The 22,234-nt window shown below is 35.0% G+C and overlaps 1 protein-coding gene across 1 annotated transcript; it reads left to right on the top strand.

Moving 5' to 3' along the window:
* The first annotated feature begins 1,023 nt into the window (after window positions 1-1,023).
* LOC131636031 (UDP-glucose iridoid glucosyltransferase-like) lies at window positions 1,024-7,256 on the top strand. The gene is made up of 2 exons (XM_058906676.1): window positions 1,024-1,547; window positions 6,151-7,256. The coding sequence occupies exons 1-2, from the start codon at window positions 1,040-1,042 to the stop codon at window positions 7,026-7,028; spliced, it is 1,386 nt and encodes a 461-aa protein (XP_058762659.1). The 5' UTR covers window positions 1,024-1,039; the 3' UTR covers window positions 7,029-7,256.
* The last annotated feature ends 14,978 nt before the right edge of the window (window positions 7,257-22,234 follow it).

Below are 22,234 nucleotides of genomic sequence, written 5' to 3'. Positions count from 1 at the left end.
TCTATAAAATATTTTCTTTTTTTAGAATGCTTAACCATTGCTCTGAGGGCATTGATTAACAAGACCCATGTTGCATTGATATTTATGTCTCTTTTGCAATCACCATGGTCAATCAACCTGGTGAGAAGACAATTTCTATTTATTGTTTCATTTTATATGAGAATTAACAAGTCTCATGGCTAATAATTCACCTATACTATTTATATTCACAAAAGATGTTTTTAATCATGGTCAAATTCTCTAGATTCAAAACTAAAAAAATCTTAAAATATTAATTCATAGCAAGGTTAAATATAATATATCTACCATAACTAATGTTTTTAAAGAAGTTTTTTCACAACATTTAGTGGGTAAACATCCACCTATATTTTAGTCCAACTTTATTTCTTAATTTTGTGTTTTTTTTTTTTTTTAAGCTTCTTAATTTTGTGTTATATTGTGTTCTAATCTCATGACTATTTTTCTATAGATCTCTGATTGTGTATTCTCTTATAAGCCTGCTCATTCAAATATTAAATAGTGGAATATAGGACAACATGTTTTAAAGAAAAATATTTTTTTTATAGTGTCTATTGTTTTTTTTTTGAGTAATTGACTTACCTTTTTGAAAATGTAGATTGTATTTTAGTACACCTAATTTAAATTGTTCAATCAATTTAAATATTTCATGCTTAAACAATACTTATGTTATTTGATTTTTCTAATATAATTAAGTTGATATAATGAGTATTCATTTTTGAATTAAGTAACTCATTACAAGTTTATAGATATATCTAAATACATTGCATATTGTAACAATTAAATTTATTTGTGTGGGCTTCCATGAATTTTTATCTAATGTGCTCTAGTAATGAGAAAGGTAAGCCTAACTACATGAGAAAACAATGAATGTCACTATTGAAAAAATAAAAATGATTTGTTGAAATAAAAGTGAGGTTGAGAATGAATAACTTATAACACGTGGTTAAAGCAAAACATGAGACAGGTAACCATTTTAAATAATACCAATAACTAAAAAATACATTTATTTAAACAACCAATGATCCACAAACCTCTTACCAAAAGATTGATGGAAAACCAAATTAGGCTCCATTTGGTTCTAATACCACCACCATTAAAAGGCCACATAACTCCTATGCTTCAACTAGCCACAATCCTTCATTCAAAAGGCTTCTTCATCACCATAGCACACACCCATTTCAATTCACCTAATCCTTCTAATCACCCTAATTTCAATTTTCTACCTTTCTTTGATGGTTTATCCAATACCCAAATCACTTCCAAGAATTTCATAGATATTGCTTCATCTCTAAATACCAATTGTGTAACTCCGCTTAAGGAGTCATTAGTTCATCATATAGCAAAATTAGAAAAGCATGGTGAAAAGATTGCTTGTGTTATCTATGATGGATTTTTTCACTTCATTGATTCATTGGCCAAGGAATTAAAGCTACCAAGTATTGTCTTCCGAACCACAAGTGCTACTAATATACTCACTTATCATGTTTGTGCTCATCTTCAAACCAAAGGTTACCTTCCCTTGCAAGGTTTGTGTATATTAATATAACTTCATTTTTTTTTTTTTTTTTTTGCAAATTTCATTTTTTAGATCTTTGTTTTTGACAAATCGTAGTTGCTCAACCATGAAAGCTTAAAATGTGATAAAATATATGCCACCTTTGAAAGTTATATTTATTTATTTATTGTGTGTGAAAACCTAAATCTTACTTAAAATATGTTTACTTATTTGTACACGCAAGATGTCTCTAGTGGATAGGGGTGTGTCATGTTTGGATAGATATAAAGAAGTTTCTTTCATGGAAATCTTCACCTAATGTTTTGTATCTGTCATTTCAAAAACCGAAACATTATTTGGATAGAGAGCAACACGCACACAGTAATATTAGTAATACGGTATAACCGAAACATAATTTGGTTACAGAGAGCAACACGCACACAGTATAGTATTAGCAACACGCACACAGTACTGAGCATTTCTTTATTTAATATATTTATTTTAAATAAAAAATTTTAAAAAATTAAATTAATAATAAAAAATTTTGTATATAAAAATATTTAAAATAGATATTAAATTTTTTCCGTATACCATTTTTAGATCATAAATACTATTTTTTGTATTTAAAAATATTTAGATCAATAATAAATTTTTCCACACATATAAATATTATTTATGTTTAGGTATTATTTACAAAAAATATCTGAATTAATAATAAATTTTTCGTATATTAAAATGTTTAAATCAATAATAATTTTTTTCTTGTAGACCATTTTTTAATCAAAATTTTGTGATCATAAATACAATTTTTTATATATAAAAATATTTAAATCAATAATAAGTTTTTCAAGTATACAAATATTATTTATATTTAAATATCATTTACAAAAATAACTGGATCATCAGTAATAAATTTTTCGTATATTAAAATATTTAAATTAATATAAATTTTTTCCGTATACCATTTTTGGATCATAAATATCATATTTTCGTATATAAAAATATTTAGATTAATAATAATTTTTTTTTTCATATACAAATATTTTTTATGTTTAGGTATCATTTGCAAACATATATGGATTACTAGTAAATTTTCGGGTATAAAAATATTTAGAATAATAATAGATTTTTTCCCCATATATAACAATAGCACCGTTTATAAAAATATATGGATCAAATATATTTTATCGAATACACAAATATTACTTTTTGTATGCATCATTTATAAAATTATTTAAATTAATAATAGAATTTGACTTTGACTCATTGATGCATAATTAGAATAATAAAATATATTTTAGAAACTAATTTACTTGTTAATTAAAAAATAATAATAATCATGCATCAAAAGTGTATAATTATTTTACACATGCAAAAAATAAATTTTGAACATAAAAAACTTTTTTTAAAATAATAAGATTATCATATATAAAAAAAAAACAGTACAAAAGGAGAAGGAGGTCAAACCAAAACCCTCTCAAGAAGATATGAACCTAAAGAAAAGAAACTTAGCTTATTCTTTATAAAATTTGCCCTAAAAAAATAGGAATACTACTCTAGTTAGTGTAAACATAGTTAGTGTAAGCAGTAATCGTTAGCCCTATGTTTGCCAAAGAATTCGCACAAATATTACCTTTAAAATGATATAATTTAGTTGCAAAGTATAATTTAGAATAAAAGTACAATTAGTTGCAAAAGTAAAATTTAAAAACAAAAATATAATTTAGTTGAAACAGTAAGTTTTGGACATAAAATAATGAAATGAAGTGGTTGACAAGAACAAATGATTAAAATAATATCTTCCAAAACTTTTAATTTTAATTTTTCTCTCGTTGAATCTTTGATGACTAATTAGTATGTATTTTATATGGTGTTTGTTATATGGTGTCTATTTTTGATGTCTAAATAGCACGGCTTTTTCAAAAATATTTCATTCATAAAATTTGAGTAGACCCTACGTAATTAATTTCTACAAGAAAAAATACCAAATTTTTATACGACTCTGTTATTTCCTTAGTAGGATACATCATTCCCGTATGTATCATCCCCCAAACGCCTCATGCTTAAAGAGGTTCAAGTATTTTTCTTTGTTTACATACAAGAATAATAAGAGTGGAATGTGACTCAAGCAAGGTGGAATGAATTTTCGGTACAGCAGAGCGTGAGTGTTACCCTGCAAGATTAACACTCTAATTTCATTACAACTGAATTTATAAGATGTGAGTGAGAATGAGTAGAATGTTTGAGTCATAGTATGTGAAGGGCTTTATATAGAGAGGTCGGTTAGAACTGTTCCCCCTTGATTCGACATTTCATGTGGATCACCATATTCGTTGATGGAGAGTTGGCAAGAGGTCGGAATTGTGTGCTCCAAGCCTGACTGAGGTCGTATATATTCTTATGTGTTTTGCATTTATTTGTGACTCGACATGTGGGCCTTGTGAGTCGTACATAACAACTCCCCCTCCCTGTTCTTGCTTGTTGGAACAAGGACTTTTTCGCGTGTGCTCCAAATCCGACCCTTGCTTGAAAAGGCGAGATAGTTGTGAAGCATATAATATTAGAAACATGTGCAATGAATGTCTTATTTCATAGTTGCGACGCATTGCTCTAGGAATGTCAATAATGATGCATCTCCATCTTCGAGTACTCAAGCGTTTTGAAGAGTTTGATGTGAGATCTCGATCGTTGGTGGTGTGGTTACATTTTCCCACGCATGGTGTCAAGGATTGAAGGTTGCTTGAAGAATATATACAAGGGTTTCTAGGTAATTATCCATCTATCGCCACTTGCAAATGCTCAAGAGCTATTTCTTTATTCTCTGTAGTTGCTCCTTGTCTTTGTCGGTAGTTTCTCACTAGCTAGAACTCCGACGTTTTTGCATCATCTTCTCAAGAAAACTCTGCATAGAGGGAATCATCAAATTCATCTTTTTCAAGGTAAAATTTAAAGGCTTGTCTCATGCACTTATCTTCTTTTTGCTATAACTTCTAGAGAAGGTAGTGATTGAGGATTTGAGAGAAGTAGCTTCGACCGATTATGACAGGGTAGTTGGTAGCCTCGCTCCTAGGAAGGATGCCAAAGGTTTTTCCTTTCTCGCCTTACCCTTAGCGAACCTTATTGTTGTGGATGATTTCAAACAGGAGCACCAGGCTCAAACCTATATCAGAGCACATCGTCGTGCTTTTAATTGCTATCCCACAAACGGCGAGGTGGGGTGGTGGTTTGAATCCCAATCTCGAGTGTATGCTCATGAGATACCCCTGCCATGCCCCCAAATTCGAACTTGGTTCGAGTTGACGTAGTGGAGACTCATGTATAAGCCTTAGAATGACTAGCTACCAAGAGGCGGGAGCTATAATCACCATTTTGTTTCATGGTTTGTTGTCTTTTTTGTGCAACTTTAATGGTGGAGTTTTGATTGCTTTAGTTGTACACCTATAATTTTTGTGACAACATCCCTTAATCGTGTACAACCTTTGTGATCATAAAGGAGGTAATTTGGAGAAAGTGTTATTTTAAGGCAATTAGGAATTGTTACATAATAATGTAAAACAAATTTAACACATATTGAATAATGGTACTTAACTAAGCGACTACGTTACTACTTAGCCTCTTGGTGCGGTGTCTTGTGGTCGGTTTCAACCTTCTTTTCTAGGTGTCTCTTGTAATTATCACTTTAAAAGTAATTTATCCTATAATTGGTAGGATTACTAGTCCTTTCCTTTGGTGATCGATCGTTATTTCCCCCGATTGTTTGATCAGGGGGGCCATGTTGATCTCCATTGTGCTTTCTTTGCCTTTCGCACCACTATCACACTACAATGCTTTGTGTATCCTTAAGCTCTAGCCAAATCACGACATCTAGTTACTAGTTTGTCGTGGTTGTTATGATATTTCATCTTGAACTGGACTGGAGAGGCCACCATGTCCAATGTTGTCGCAAAGGCTCTGCTTAAAATGCAGTTGTATGCGTGCTTGTCGGGGTTTATCAAAAACTACAGGTCTATTGTTCTAGTATCTCTTCCTTCTCCGAGCGTAACCATCAATTCGATGTATTTCCATGGGCGAGTTACCGTGTCAATGAAGACTTGTAGGTTAAAGCATTCGTATGACTAAGATCGTATCTAGTCTTTTGTGCTTTGCTTGTATTTGGGCCTCGAAATGTGGATCTTATGAGTGATCCCGAGCAATACCATAACCAAAACAACATTGAATTCTACGATTTTTCACATAAATAATTAGATATAAAAGGAAAAAGAATATTAAACTAATTTTAAATAATAAAAATTAAGTTATTGAATGTCAACGTTATTTTTTTATTATTAAAAAAATAAATTTAAAATAACTTTTTCTTATTTTTTTAAATCATAAAAATTAAGTTTCTAAAATAAATAAAAAACACTATTTTTTAAATATATAACAAATTAATCTTAATTCATTTAACCCAACTCTATTATGAATAAATAAAATATCGCAAGTTCCAATTTTCACTCTGCATCTAATGTTTCTGGTAACTACCAATTGAACTCGTTTAACGATAGACTTATTTTTTTGAAGTTTTGAGCCAACTACTTTATTACTTTTATTTATTTATTCTCATATGAATGACTAATTAACATGTTACATGACAGATTCCAAGCCATCGGATTTGGTACCAGAACTAGACATGTTGCGATTCAAAGATTTACCTATTTTCAATTTATTAAATCCACATGATTTTCTACATGGCATATCTAAAACACTTTCAATAACACCTTTAGCTGTTATATTCAACACTGTGGAAACCTTAGAAGATTCATCTCTAAATCATCTTCAACATCTATACAATGTTAATATCTTCCCCATAGGCCCTCTACACATGATTTCCAATGAGTCCAATAATATTAGCATTCTGCCAGAAAGTGATAGATGTATATCTTGGCTAAACAACAAACCAAGAAAATCTGTGTTATATGTAAGTTTGGGAAGCATTGCTAGTTGGGAAGAGAAAGAGCTTACTGAAATGGCTTGCGGATTAAGTAACAGCCGGCAAAATTTCCTTTGGGTTATTCGACCCGAGACAGTTACCGATGTTTCGGCGTGGTTAGAATCGTTGTCGGAAGATGTTAAAGTAAGTGTAGCAGAGAGAGGTTGTATTGTGAAATGGGCACCTCAAAGTGAGGTTTTGGCACATGAAGCTGTTGGAGGTTTTTGGAGTCATTGTGGTTGGAATTCAACATTGGAGAGTTTGTGTGAAGGAATACCAATTATTTGTCAGCCTTATTTTGGAGATCAAAGAGTAAATGCTAGATTGTTGAGTCATGTTTGGAAGGTGGGTTTGGAATGGTGTAATGTGATGAAAAGAGATGAGATTGAAAAAGTGGTTAGAAGACTTATGGTGAATCAAGAAGGGGAGGAATTGAGGAAAAGAGCATTTGAGTTGAAGCATGAGATTAGGTTGGCTTTAAATGGTTCTTCATGTGATGCATTAAATGGGTTGGTAAAGTGTATTCTATCGGTGAATGTTTGATTAGTAATAAAAGTTGATTATACATGTAAAATAAACAAAGAAATGAAATGAATTGAATTGTAAATATAATGGGGTTTGGGTTTCATTTGGCTTAATAGATGTTTTAGGTTTTAATTAAAATTGTCTTGAGAGTTTTTCCTTTAATAGTTTTACTATGTTGTTTATAGAATTAGTTTCTACACTTGATTGTAAGGAATACTAATTTTATATCTCATTAATCAAATTAGTTACAAGATCTATATATATATATATATATATATATATATATATATATATATATATATATATATATATATATATATATATATATATATATATATTTCAATGGTTTAATTTACGCTACAAAACATCATAAAAAAATTTAAAATTATAATAAAAAGTATCCATGTGTCGGCCAAAGTACCAAAAATCAAGATACAATCCACTCTATGATTTAAGATATAAAACTCATTGTATGAGAAATTCAATTTACCGTTTCTCACCTATGCTTTTTACTACACTCATCTTGAATACATCTATGCCTACAAATTGCAGTCATCTATACTAGAGAATTTCAAAAGCGAGAATTGCCACATACACACATTCTTCTTTTCTTACATCCACAAAGTAAGTATCCAACACCGCATGACATATACAACACCATCTCAGTTGAAATTCCAAACCCTTCTCTTTATTCGAGATTGTACGAATTAGTCAAATCACACATGATGCATGGTCCTTGTGGTCTTGCAAGGATGTCTCCCTGCATGAAAAATAGTAGTTGCTCCAAGTTTTTCCCCAAAAAGTTCAACGAATAAACTATTGTTGATAAATATGGTTTTCCGCTATACAAAAGAAGTTCTAAAACTCACTTATCATTAAAAACGAAATCTCATTGGACAATATGTATGTCGTTCCGTATAACATGCGGTTGCTTCTAAAATATCATGCTTAGATTAATATGGAATGGTGTAACCAAAGCACTTAAATAAAGTACTTGTTCAAATATATTCATAAAGGATATGATAGGATCACCGCTTCCGTTGTTCCTTCAAATCGATCATCCTCGACACAACAACAACCACTTGATGAAATCAAGGAATACCTTAATTGTAGGTATATGTTGCCCAGTGAGGCGTGTCGGAGGATCTTTTCGTACAAAATTCATGGAAGGAAACCATCTGCAGAGCACATGTTTTACCATTTAGTGGGTGAGAAGACATTATTCTACACTGATCATGAAAGGATGGAAAATGTCATTGAAAAGGCAAGTGTCACGAAATTTATGTTCACGTCTTGGTTGATTGCAAATGGACAGTTTGAAGAGTCTCAAAATTTGACATATGCCCAATTTGTTTCAAAGTTTGTTATGAGAAAAAGAAAAGAGCATGGAAGCCTAGGGAAAAAGGCTTCACTATTGGAAGACTAATTTGGGTTCCGCCAACTACTGGAAAACTATATTATCTAAGAATGATGCTCACGGTTGTCAAAGGACCACAGACATATGAAGACATTCGCAAGGTACGCGAAACACAACATCAATCCTTTAGGGATGCATGCTTTGCGATGGGTTTCCTGGAAGATGATAGGGAGTATATTGGTGCAATTATATAGGCGAGTCAATTGGGCTCTAGACATTTTCTTAGAAAATTGTTTGTTATTATGCTGCTCTCTGGAACTATAAACATACATGCTCATGTATGGAATCAAAGTTGGAATTTGCTGGGTGATGGTCTTTTGCATTTCCAAGGAGATTTGGCAAATAACCGAGGTCTGCATCGTTGAGCCATTTTCAAATAAAACATTACAATGCAGACCATTTAATTCCTGTATCTATTTTCTTACAGAATTGGAATTGACTGACGAGGACTTGAAAGATTTGACATTATTAAAGATTGAGAAATTACTTCAAGCAAACAGGAGGACTCTTACGGATTTCAAACCTTTTTCCCTATCCATATGGTTAAGTCCTTCAGCAATGTTAGAACAAGATTTGTTCTGATCAATATTCTTAGTTTTGATGATAACAAGCATATGAATTTTGTATGAGGTAAAGTGGTACTCTAATACTATGCAATTTCCATTTCAGGAATTATATAAAGAGTATGCACAAAATCAGCGCAAGAAGCACTGACTCAGAAGGTTCAGCATGCAACATCAGAACATGGTCTGGCAAGACATCAGAAGATGGTCAAGCAGAATCAGAACATGGGTCTATGGAAGCATCAGAAGAACTAGAGATCAGAAGTAGAAGCACTGAAGTTCTCATGGTATCACGCTCAGAAGCACTTCAAGGTCAGAAGACAAGAAGATGCTCTGCACCAAGCTGTTTGACTCTGATGATATTCAAACATTGTTTACACAAACATCAGATCAGAAGCAAGTACAAGGTGGCAGGCTACGCTGACTGACAAAAGGAACGTTAGAAGCTATTAAAGGCAACGTCAGTAGACACAGCGGAAACAAGGCTCGAGGTAGTTGACAAAAGAGTGAAACATTTAATGCTATGCTGTACGGATTACGCAAAGCATTAAATGCTCCCAACGGTCATCTTCTCAAGTGCCTATAAATATGAAGTTCTGATGAGAAGCTATGTTACGAATTCTGAATACAACACTTGCGCATTATACAGAAACGCTGTCAAATTCAAAAGCTCTCAAACTTCATCATCAAGCTCACTACATTGCTGTTGTAATATCTTAGTGAGATTTAAGCTTAAACTTAAGAGAAAATCACAGTTGTGATAATAGCTTTATAAGAAGCATTGTAACTCTTGAAAGAATTTGTTTACATTAAGTTGTAAGAACTAGAGTGATCAGGTTGTTGATCAGTATACTCTAGCAAGTCTTAGAAGTTGTCTAAGCAGTTTGTTCCTAGAGTGATCAGGTTGTGATCAGGATACTCTAGAAGACTTAGCAGTTGTCTAAGTGGAAAACCATTGTAATCAAGTGTGATTAGTGGATTAAATCCTCAGGTGAGGTAAATCACTCCAAGGGGGTGGACTGGAGTAGTTTAGTTAACAACGAACCAGGATAAAAATCTTTGTGCAAATAGTTTTTATCTTACAAGTTTTAAAGCTACACTTATTCAACCCCCCCCCCCCCCTCTAAGTGTTTTTCTATCCTTCAATTGGCATCAGAGCGCCGGTTCTAAGGTGCAAGCACTTAACCGTGTTTAGAAAAGATTCAGGAAGAGAAAAACGCTTCAGTAAAAGATGGCTGGTGAAGAACTTAACCCTACATCTACATCTGGCTTTGGTGAGCAATACAATGGAACTGGTAACAATGGTTATACTAGACCACCAGTATTTGATGGTGAAAACTTTGAATACTGGAAAGATAAACTTGAAAGTTACTTCCTTGGTCTGGATGGTGACTTATGGGATCTTCTGATGGATGGTTACAAACATCCAGTGAAAGCTACTGGCGTACGGCTTACCAGACAAGAAATGAATGATGATCAAAAGAAGCTATTCAAAAATCATCATAAATGTAGGACTGTTTTGCTGAATGCTATCTCTCATGCTGAGTATGAGAAGATATCTAACAGGGAAACCGCCTATGATATATATGAGTCATTGAAGATGACCCATGAAGGAAATGCTCAAGTCAAGGAGACTAAAGCTCTTGCTCTAATCCAGAAATATGAAGCCTTCAAAATGGAGGATGATGAAGATATTGAGAAGATGTTCTCAAGATTTCAAACGCTAACTGTTGGATTAAGAGTTCTGGACAAAGGCTACACCAAGGCTGATCATGTAAAGAAGATCATCAAAAGCTTGCCCAGAAGATGGGGCCCAATGGTGACTGCATTCAAGATTGCAAAGAATTTGAATGAGGTTTCTTTGGAAGAGCTAATCAGTGCCTTGAGAAGCCATGAAATAGAGCTGGATGCAAATGAGCCTCAGAAGAAAGGTAAGTCTATTGCATTAAAATCTAATTTTAAAAAATGCACTAACGCTTTTCAGGCTGAAGAAGTAGATTCTGAAGAATCAGAATCAGAAGAAGAAGATGAACTGTCCATGATCTCCAGAAGGGTAAATCAACTCTGGAAGAGCAAGCAAAGGAAGTTCAAGAGCTTCAGAAGTTCAAAGAAATTTGAACGAGGAGAATCTTCTGGTGGCAGAAGATCTGACAAGAAGAAGATCGTCTGCTATGAGTGCAATGAGCCTGGACACTTCAAGAATGAATGTCCAAAACTTCAGAAGGAGAATCCCAAGAAGAAGTTTCATAAGAAGAAAGGTCTTATGGCAACATGGGATGATTCTGAATCAGAATCAGAATCAGACTCTGAAGGAGAGCAAGCCAACTTTGCACTGATGGCCACAGTGGATGATGGATCAGAATCTACATCAGAATCAGATTCTGAAGAGGTATTTCTGAACTATCTAGAGATGAGTTAGTTTCCAGTTTGACTGAACTTCTGGAACTCAAGGCTCATCTTAGTATCAAATACAAAAAGCTGAAAAAGCAATTTGAATTTGAAACTAAGAAGCTGGAATTGGAAAATTCTGAAATGAAGGAAAAAGTTTTAAAATTATCCAAAGATAGTGGATCTCCTTCTGAATCAGAAAAATCCATTCTTAGTCTCAATCATATTCTGAAAGAATATGACTCGAGCTTCAGAAAGTTCCTATCTAGAAGTATTGGCAGAAGTCATCTTGCTTCTATGATATATGGTGTTTCTGGAAACAGAAGGTTTGGTTTTGGCTATGAGGGTGATACCTCACATAAATTTGAACCTGTTGATGATTTGAAAATCACATACAAGCCATTGTATGATCAGTTCAAATATGGTCACGCACATGATATTAGGCTTACTTCACATGCACAGAGTTTTAACACTGCACACCCAAAGAAGCATGTGACACAACCTAAGAAATATCATGCTGTCAAACCTAAAGAATATCATGTTGTTCCTCCTGTTAACTATTATGCTAAACCCAAGTTCAATCAGAACTTGAGAAAGACTAACAAGAAAGGACCCAAGAAATTGTGGGTACCTAAGGAGAAGATAATTTCTGTTGCAGATATCCTTAGCAGCAAAGAGGTCAAAGCACAAAATGTCATGGTACCTGGACTCTGGGTGCTCGCGACACATGACGGGAAGAAGGTCTATGTTCCAAGACCTGGTGCTTAAACCTGGTGGAGAAGTCAAGTTTGGAGGAGTTCAGAAGGGAAAAATTATTGGCTCTGGAACCATAAGTATTGGTAACTCTCCTTCCATAACTAATGTACTTCTTGTAGAAGGATTAACGCATAACTTATTGTCCATAAGTCAATTAAGTGACAATGGTTATGATATAATCTTCAATCAAAAGTCTTGCAAGGCTGTAAGTCAGAAGGATGGCTCAATCCTATTTACAGGCAAGAGAAAGAACAACATTTATAAGATTGATCTTTCAGATCTTGAGAAGTAGAAGGTGACTTGCCTTATGTCTGTTTCTGAAGAGCAATGGGTCTGGCACAGAAGATTAGGACATGCTAGTTTGAGAAAGATTTCTCAGATTAACAAACTAAATCTGGTCAGAGGACTCCCAAATCTGAAATATAAATCAGATGCTCTTTGTGAAGCATGTCAGAAGGGCAAGTTTTCCAAACCTGCATTCAAATCTAAGAATGTTGTCTCTTCCTCAAGGCCGTTAGAACTTCTGCATATTGATCTGTTTGGACCAGTCAAAACAGCATCTATCAGAGGGAAGAAATATGGATTAGTCATCGTAGATGATTATAGCCGCTGGACATGGGTAAAGTTCTTAAAACACAAGGATGAGTCTCATTCAGTGTTCTTTGAATTCTGCACTCAGATCCAATCTGAGAAGGAGTGCAAAATCATAAAGGTCAGAAGTGATCATGGTGGCGAATTTGAGAACAGATTCTTTGAGGAGTTCTTCAAAGAAAATGGTATTGCCCATGATTTCTCTTGCCCTAGAACTCCACAGCAAAATGGAGTTGTAGAGCGAAAGAATAGGACTCTGCAAGAAATGGCCAGAACCATGATCAATGAGACCAATATGGCTAAGCACTTCTGGGTAGAAGCAATAAACACTGCATGTTATATTCAGAATAGAATCTCTATAAGACCTATTCTAAATAAGACTCCTTATGAATTGTGGAAGAACAGAAAGCCCAACATTTCATATTTTCATCCTTTTGGATGTGTGTGTTTTATTCTGAATACTAAAGATCATCTTGGTAAGTTTGACTCTAAGGCACAAAAATGTTTTCTTCTTGGATATTCTGAACGCTCTAAAGGCTACAGAGTATACAATACTGAAACATTGGTTGTAGAAGAATCAATCAATATCAGGTTTGATGATAAGCTTGGTCTTGAAAAGCCAAAGCAGTTTGAGAATTTTGCAGATATAGATATTGGCATATCAGAAGTTGTAGAACCAAGAAGCAAAGCTCCAGAAGCTGAAAGTCTCAGAAGCAATGGATCAGAAGACCAAGTTGCTGATTCTTTAGAGAATCTCAGAATTTCTGAAGAGCCAACAGTCAGAAGAACTTCTAGACTCACCTCAGCTCATTCAGAAGATGTGATCCTTGGAAAGAAAGATGATCCTATCAGAACTAGATCATTTCTAAAAGATATCAATCAGAAGTAGTGATCAGAATCAGAAGGTGTAAAGTTCTTTTCAGAACAATAGAGTTATCATCAAGTAGTTTCTGATGGTGAACACGTGTCTGTACGGTGAGTAAAAAGCGTGAAGAATCTGATGGGACGCCGCCCTAGGTAACTGTGTTAAATCATTTCATTTACCACGATCTCTCACCTAACATCACTCATCATTTAATGCAATTGATTTCTTTTGATTCTGTAACTGTTCATTCTCAAAATTTTATTGCATTCTTTTTCAAATCCGTCTCTATAAATACATTTCAAATCATAACGTTTATCTTTTTCGCTCCCATTCTCTCTTTCTTCTTGCATGCATTTTTGCAACCTTTTCAGTCTCTTCTCAAACCCTAAGCGCAAACCCAGATTCTGTTCTTCAAACTTCTGTTTTGTTTCAATGGCCGCTTCATCATCTCACAATGTTGGCTCATCTGTCCCTCTCCATCTTCAAGAAGAAGAAAATCAGCAAATTACTCCGGTTATTTCCTGTTCTATTCCCAAGAAGGATTTGGAAGTTATCTGTGAACTCATGGTAGATTTTGATAGTCTTGAAGAATATAACTTTCGTCTTAAGGAAGATATCATTTTTCAAGGGTGGGCTTCACTGTTTGCTGAGTTCTGTGGACCAGTTTACCCAGATCTTGTAGAGGAATTTTGGGTGCATGCAGTTGTCGCTCCTAAATCTATTCTGTCTTTCGTCCATGGGAAGTTCGTAGTCGTTACTGAGAACATCCTTAGAATGATGTTCGATCTAAGAAACCCTGAGGGTGCTTTTGAAATTGATCAAAGGGCTGATTGGGATGACGTGTTGACTACTCTTTACACAGACGTAAAGGAGACAAAACGGGTCAAGGACATGAGGGATCTTTATAAAATCTGGACCAAGATTCTTCTGGGTTGTTTCTATCACAGGAAAGGAACACATGCTGCAGATTTCGTCAACAATGAGCAGAAATACATTCTGTATTGCATTGCTACTCAGAAGAAGGTTGATGTCATCTACATAATCTTCAATCACATGTGGAATGATGTGAGGGATTCCAGAAATGCCTTCAGAGTGAAGAATTGTACTATCATTCCTTTTGGAAGAATCATTACAAACCTTCTGATTCACTCCAAGATTGTTGAGAACCTGGAAGCTGAAGGTACCATCAAAGACCTTGTCGTTACCACTGGAAGTTGCTTGAATGCTCTCACTTTGAGAAAGATGAGTGTCATTGATGCTATCATCAAAACCCTTCAACCTCTTCCTAGAGCAAGAAGCAGAAGAGATCCTATTCTTGCTGACTTTGAACCCTTCTTCAGAAGTGAGGTACCAGGAGTTAGAACTAGATATCTGAAGTCACTCAAGGAAGATGAAGGAGTAAAAGATCAAGAAAAAGGTGCTCCTGCTAAAAAGGGTCGCAAGAAAATTTCTACTTCTAGGGCTGCTGCCTCGGAAGATGTTTCAGAAGTTGTTCCTGAAGCTGCTGAAAAGAAGGAAAGAAGGACCAAAAGAAAATTTGATCATCCTTCTGATAATCAGGTGAAGGTAGTTCAGAATGTAGCTGCTGCTACTGTTGAAAAAGTTGTTCCAGAAGAAGTTATTGCTGAAGTTGTTCAGGCTGTTTCAATTGAATTTGAAAAGAATAAGAAGGAGGCTGCTGAAAAGAAGAAGAAGAAGTCGAATAAAAATGTTGAAATTGTTAAAGCTGTTGAGAAGAAGAAGATCAGAAAAAGGAAGTTAATAATTAATGGCTCTGATGAAGATGAGGATGTTCAAGAAGCTGTGAATCAGCAAGCAGAAGCTGTGAATCAGCAAGTTAAAATCTCTCAAGGACCAACAACTCAAGCAGTTGAAGGTCAGAAGGTTGCTGTTAATGAGAAGGAAGCTCTGGAATCTGCCAGAAGGAGAGAAATCTCTCGTGGAAAGGCAACGATTGTGGTAGAGCAGAAGAGTAAGAAGTAGAAGAAGCTTGAGGCTGTGTTCGAAGCTGTTCAGAAGGTATCCAAAGGTATACATCTCTCTGAACCTGATTCTGTTCCTGCTTTACGTTCAGAAGTTGCACCAATAGCTGTTGCCCAAACCCCTGAACCAGTAAATCAACCAGATAGATCCCCATCAGAATCACCCATAAAAGTTCATGTTCTCACACCTCCCTCTTCTCCTGTAACCAAAACCCTTACTCCTCCTCCTTCACCCATTCCAGATGTTCCCACTCTTTCTTCTCCACCCGCAACCAACCTTGTTTCTGACCAAGCCCTTGAAAACACTGTTCTTGATATACCACCCCTACAAACTCTCTTTCCACCTCACACAAATATATCCACCTCTCAACCACCTCCTCATGCAAACTTTGAACCCATTCCTTCCACCTCTCAAAACAACCCATGTGTTTCTGATCTTCCAGATACTGCATCACATGAGCAATTGCTCCGTGACTGAAATTACACTCCCAAGCCTCGTCCTGAAGCTGAAATGGTAGTGTTAGATTCTGAGAACGAAGCAGAATCATCTTTTAGGTTGGATAGAGAACCTCAACCCTATTCTGTCCCTAACCCTGACTCTCCAATAACCAAAATAAAATCCCGCCAAGAATACCCTATTGGTGTAATTTTTGAATTGGTAAAGAGGAATCTCAGAAGAGTCTTTGATACTCTCAGAATCGTTGAAAGTGCTGGCCTGAATGATGTTGCTATGTGAAAGTTCTGGAGAATCTTCCGAAGAAAAGCCGATGCTTGTTTTGAAGAACTTCAGGAAGTTTGTGTAGAAGCTGCTCCACAGCCTTGTGGAATTCTGAGAATCTATGAAGATTTTTGGTTCGCTCGTCTCGGAGGTAGATATATCTTTGAAGAGAAGAGGTTTGTGGATGAGCGGGAAGAAGCAAGAATTGCTGCTGCAATGGAAGCTAACCCTTGCAGGGAGATTGTGGTCTGGAGACCTCAATATCCTGTTCTGATTGGAGACTTCAGGACTCTCTTTGAATTTCTGAGGGAAAATCCTTCTGAGGAAGACCCAAGCTTGGTCATTCCAGAAGTTGTTGACCCACCAGAAGTTGAAGGTCCTTCTGCTCCTAGGAATCTGGCTGCCATTCTTCAGGCTCTTAAGAATGGAGATTCTGAGGTTCCTGCTGCAGAGTATGGAGATGCTTCTATAGAAGAAGCAGATGCTGAAGATCATGTTGCTGAAACCATTCCTGTTGAGGAAAATCCTGCAAATGATCTGACTATGGAAGCTGCGGATCAGAATGCCATCCCTCTGGAAAGAAGTTGTGAAGCTTCTTATGATGAACCTTCTCGTCTCGCAAGGACTCTGGAAGTGATTCAGAAGAACCAGGATGAGCAGAGATCGATCAACACTGAGTTCCGTGCTTTCATGGAGAGGCAGAATGAGAGCAACAATGGGATTCATGATATGCTGGCCAAGATCATGTCAAAACTAGGGTCATCTTAGTCATTGAGTCTTAGATTGTTTTCTTTTGTTTTGCTGCATCTGTTTTTCTATGCATCTTCCCTTGCCCTCTTGTACTTCTGACAATTTTTTTTCCTGTGCTATCAATGAAATTATCCTTTTCTTCTAGTGTTTGTCTTGTTTTTTCATCTGAATCTTTTATGTTTTCGATGTTATGACAAAAAGGGGGAGAAAAATGTGATAAATGATCTGATTTATTTTATCAGTTGCTGGGAGAAAGGCTCCACATTTCTAACAGAACTTGCAAAGTTCTATGTCTTTGAGTGTTGTTTTGCAGGAATTGAAGATCCTCTTTAAAGCTCAACATGAGGAGCAAAGACATGGGGAAAAGCAATTCTATATAGAAACAAGCTCATGGAAATTGAAGCAAGAAGGAAGAATGTTCTGATATTCTGATGATAGAATATCCTTTCGTTCGTATTCCTTATATGTTCTGATGCATGATTTTAGTTACAAAATATGCTCTGCAACATTATGTTTGTGTGCTCTGATACATATTACATATTCTGAAACATATTCTATGTTCTGATTCATTCATGTTGACTTTTGTCGTTTAGTTTGTTCTGTAACATTTCAGGATGTAAAGATGCTCTGATGATGCTCTGGTACATTCAACAATGTTCTGATACAATCTAGCATGCAATGATTCAAGAAGAAATTCAAGCTCTGAGGCTGTCCAATGGAAGCAAGAATCAGAAGCTATGAATAGTCTGAATATCGAAGAAATTCAAGTTCTGAAGCTGTCCTATGGAAGTAAGAATCAGAAGCTGTGAATGTTCTGAAGATCTAAGCATATGTGAACGTCTCAACTGAAATACTCAGGGAAGTCTTTTATTAATAAAATTCTTCTAGTATTTATTTCAGGGGGAGATTATTTATCTCAGGGGGAGATTGTTAATCTCAGGGGGAGACATATTCACACAATGTCTATATGCTTATGCTATAGCTGTGTAATTGTCCTTAGCCGTCTGTCCTTTCTGATCGCAAATTCATATCATTTATGTATGTTTTTGTCATCATCAAAAAGGGGGAGATTGCTAGAACAAGATTTGTTCTGATCAATATTCTTAGTTTTGATGATAACAAGCATATGAATTTTGTATGAGATAAAGTGGTACTCTAATACTATGCAATTTCCAATTCAGGAATTATATAAAGAGTATGCACAAAATCAGCGCAAGAAGCACTGACTCAGAAGGTTCAGCATGCAACATCAGAACATGGTCTGGCAAGACATCAGAAGATGGTCAAGCAGAATCAGAACATGGGTCTATGGAAGCATCAGAAGAACTAGAGATCAGAAGCAGAAGCATTGAAGTTCTCATGGTATCACGCTCAGAAGCACTTCAAGGTCAGAAGACAAGAAGATGCTCTGCACCAAGCTGTTTGACTCTGATGATATTCAAACATTGTTTACACAAACATCAGATCAGAAGCAAGTACAAGGTGGCAGGCTACGCTGACTGACAAAAGGAATGTTAGAAGCTATTAAAGGCAACGTCAGTAGACACAGCGGAAACAAGGCTCGAGGTAGTTGACAAAAGAGTGAAACATTAAATGCTTTGCTGTACGGATTACGCAAAGCATTAAATGCTCCCAACGGTCATCTTCTCAAGTGTCTATAAATATGAAGTTCTGATGAGAAGCTATGTTACGAATTCTGAATACAACACTTGCGCATTATGCAAAAACGCTGTCAAATTCAAAAGCTCTCAAACTTCATCATCAAGCTCACTACATTGCTGTTGTAATATCTTAGTGAGATTTAAGCTTAAACTTAAGAGAAAATCACAGTTGTGATAATAGCTTTATAAGAAGCATTGTAACTCTTGAAAGAATTTGTTTACATTAAGTTGTAAAAACTAGAGTGATCAGGTTGTTGATCAGTATACTCTAGCAAGTCTTAGAAGTTGTCTAAGCAGTTTGTTCCTAGAGTGATCAGGTTGTGATCAGGATACTCTAGAAGACTTAGCAGTTGTCTAAGTGGAAAACCATTGTAATCAAGTGTGATTAGTGGATTAAATCCTCAGGTGAGGTAAATCACTCCAAGGGGGTGGACTGGAGTAGTTTAGTTAACAACGAACCAGGATAAAAATCTTTGTGCAAATAGTTTTTATCTTACAAGTTTTAAAGCTACACTTATTCAAACCCCCCCTTTCTAAGTGTTTTTCTATCCTTCAAGCAATTGGGTAATCGACTCATTTATGAAAAGCGGAGTTATCACGTTGAAAAGATGAAATCTAAATTCCATAATCTTTCTAGTGCTCTTACAGTTTCATTATTTGTTCTACGCCAGAATCAATATTTCTTATTTCTTCAATGTGTTTTATAATTTTGTTTCAATTGACAGTTAAACAGCGGAACATCTATGAAAAAATATGCAAACAGTTAACAACCAAAAAGGAGGAGTTTTTTCTTGCATAGTTATGGAGGTGGCAAAACATACATGTGGAAAACACTTGCCACTTCTTTACGGTATAAACACGAAATTGTATTAATTGTTGCCTCCAGTGGGACAACATCACTTTTGTTACCTGGAGGTAGAACTGCACATTCTAAGTTTAAGCTACATGTCCCAACATTGGAAAACTCTACATGCAATATTGAATGAAATGATGACCATGTCGAACTACTTCTCCAAACAAAGTTAATTATTTGGGATGAGGCTCCTATGTGTAGCAAATTTTGTTTTGGGGCTCTTGATAAAACTTTAAGAGATGTCACGAGTGATGATAGCAACTCAATGGAATTTTTAGGGGTTACGTTGTTGTTTTTGGTGGAGATTTCAGAAAAAATTTATCAGTTATCCCTAGAGGGAGTAGATCCCACTTTTTTTACTCTAGCATCAATGCATCCTACATATGGCATTCTTGTGAGGTATTGATTTTAACAAGAAATATGTCTTTGTAAGGAGGTCAAAGCGTTGATGAAAAGAACAAGATTGTTGACTTCTCAGAATGACTTTTACAATTAGGGGAAGGCAAGTTTTTTGAGCCTAATAACAGTTATGCTGATATTGATATTCCCTGTGATATTTTAATTGAAACTTTTGATGACCATGTTGTTGCTATTGTCGAAAGTACTTACCCTGCTTTCACGGATAACTATAAATCTTATGACTATCTCAAGAGTCGAGCTATCTTAGCTTCTACAATTGAAGTTGTTGATCAAATTAATAACCACGTCTTTCAGATTATGCCAGGTTTTAGCTTCTTTTAATTCATTAGTTTAACTTTGTATTTCTATTTATCATTAGACTACCAAGACTTATGCCTACGTATAATTTTTTTCTTTTTTAGTAGAATATTATAGCTCTAATTTAGTGAACAGATATGAAATTCATGATAACTCCATTATTGAAGTCCTTAGTCCCGAGTTCCTCATCTCTCTTAGAACTTCGGGATTGCCCAACCATCTCATAAAATTAAAAATTGGCACCCCAATTATGCTTATGCGCAACATTGACCAATCAGAGGGTTTGGTGCAATGGTACAAGGCTACTTGTGACTAAACTTGCAAACCATGTCATTAAAGTTGAAGTAATGGGTGGAAAAGGCCATGGGAAAGTCATTTACATTCCTAGAATGGATATGTCCTATTTACAATCATCTTGGCCTTTCAAATTGAATAGACGGCGATTTCCATTAATTGTTTCATATGCAATGACCATCAACAAATATCAGGGGCAATCATTGGAATGGGTTGGACTAAATATTCCGAAAGATCTTTTTAGCCATGGTCAATTATATGTCGTTATTTCTAGAGTAACAAGCAAAAAAGGAATCAAAATTTTAATTCATGATGACAACAACAACCCCAAAAAACTCTATGGCAAACGTTGTTGACAAAGAAGTGTTTGCAAACATTTAGTAAGTTATATACACTTAAATGTTAAATATCAATATCTATAAATTCTTACTAAATAATTCAATGTTTCATAATTTTCAGGAGGTTTAGGCTGATGCGTGGAATTTTTTGTTTAGCTAGTTGTTTTGATTTTTCACGTAAACTTAATGCAACACTCTTATTTGGTTAATTAACCACCTTTTGTCTGGTTCGTCTATATGTATTTTTGCAACCTTCTTTTTATTTCATTTGTAACTGTTCTACCTTTTTATTTATGAAGAAGAGAAAATTGGGTATATCTATTTGTCATACCTCAAATTTTCTCAGGTATATTTATTACTATTTCCAAAGCATTTCATTTCAAATTTTTATAATAGCTTCGTTGGTAGTTGTGTAAGGGTGTCAAGTACAAGGTCGCAAATTCGAACCCCATTGCATTTCTTTTCTTTTTTTGTTGTTTTTGTTGAAAAAAGGTCAAAAAGTCAAATGTTGACTTATTTTTAAATTTTAATTATTATTTTCATATTCAAAAAAGAAAAAAAAAATTTCAAATCATACCATTTCACCAAATCCATTTTTTTATCATCAAATCAATCATAAGATACAAGCCCGTCAATTATTCCTAATCTGTACAAACTTGGTCCCCAAGTTTCAATCAGATTTCCAACCATTCCCAGATTCATCAATCACATTTATTTTCTTGACCTAATCTTCATCTACAAATAGCCTCACTTTCTACACCAATTGGTCATCCACAATTCGCAGAAAAATTACATACATACATAAATACCAAGTTAATTTTCTTCGTACTTAGGAAAACCAACACCTAAACCCTAAGCCTTCAATATCCATCCGTGCAGAATCTCGCACCAAAGGAGAAAAGAAAATAGCGCAAAGGAAAGAGAAAGAAAAGAATGGAGAAAGTAGCTTTCATGGCCATGGCAAGTCATGTAAGTCCTCAAACCCTTTTTATAGCCTTTTACTACTTGCATGCGTTGTGTTTACGTTTGAAAGCATGTTAAATTTGAGTTTTTATTTCGTTTTTCTACTTTATAACTTAAACCTTTTTTTATTCTAATTGATAGAGATATATGTTGTTAGTTTTCATTAGGTTTATTATTATCATTATTATCACTATTTTTCTTTTTCTTATTTGTAAAAGATTTACGAGATTTTTTTTAAATAATAGGCTAGCTAATTATTATGTTACCTTTGTGTTCTGGACTGGCCTGACAAGTAGGAACGACCCAATCCACACCCATTCTGGTACGGCCCAACGACCCAAGCCCAATCGGCTACGGATAGAAAAAGT

Source organism: Vicia villosa, unplaced genomic scaffold, assembly GCF_029867415.1.
Source record: "Vicia villosa cultivar HV-30 ecotype Madison, WI unplaced genomic scaffold, Vvil1.0 ctg.001617F_1_1, whole genome shotgun sequence".
Classification (NCBI taxonomy): Eukaryota; Viridiplantae; Streptophyta; class Magnoliopsida; order Fabales; family Fabaceae; genus Vicia; species Vicia villosa.
The sequence above is the reverse complement of the archived record's forward strand: the minus strand, read 5'-3'. Positions and strand labels throughout refer to the sequence as shown.

What these genes read in the sequence shown, in the direction of transcription:
- LOC131636031 (XM_058906676.1), top strand. Translation starts at nt 1,040, where the DNA reads ATGATCCACAAACCTCTTACCAAAAGATTGATGGAAAACCAAATTAGG. An exon ending in AGGTTACCTTCCCTTGCAAG is followed by an intron (nt 1,548 to 6,150) that starts GTTTGTGTATAT and finishes GTTACATGACAG; the next exon opens with ATTCCAAGCCATCGGATTTG.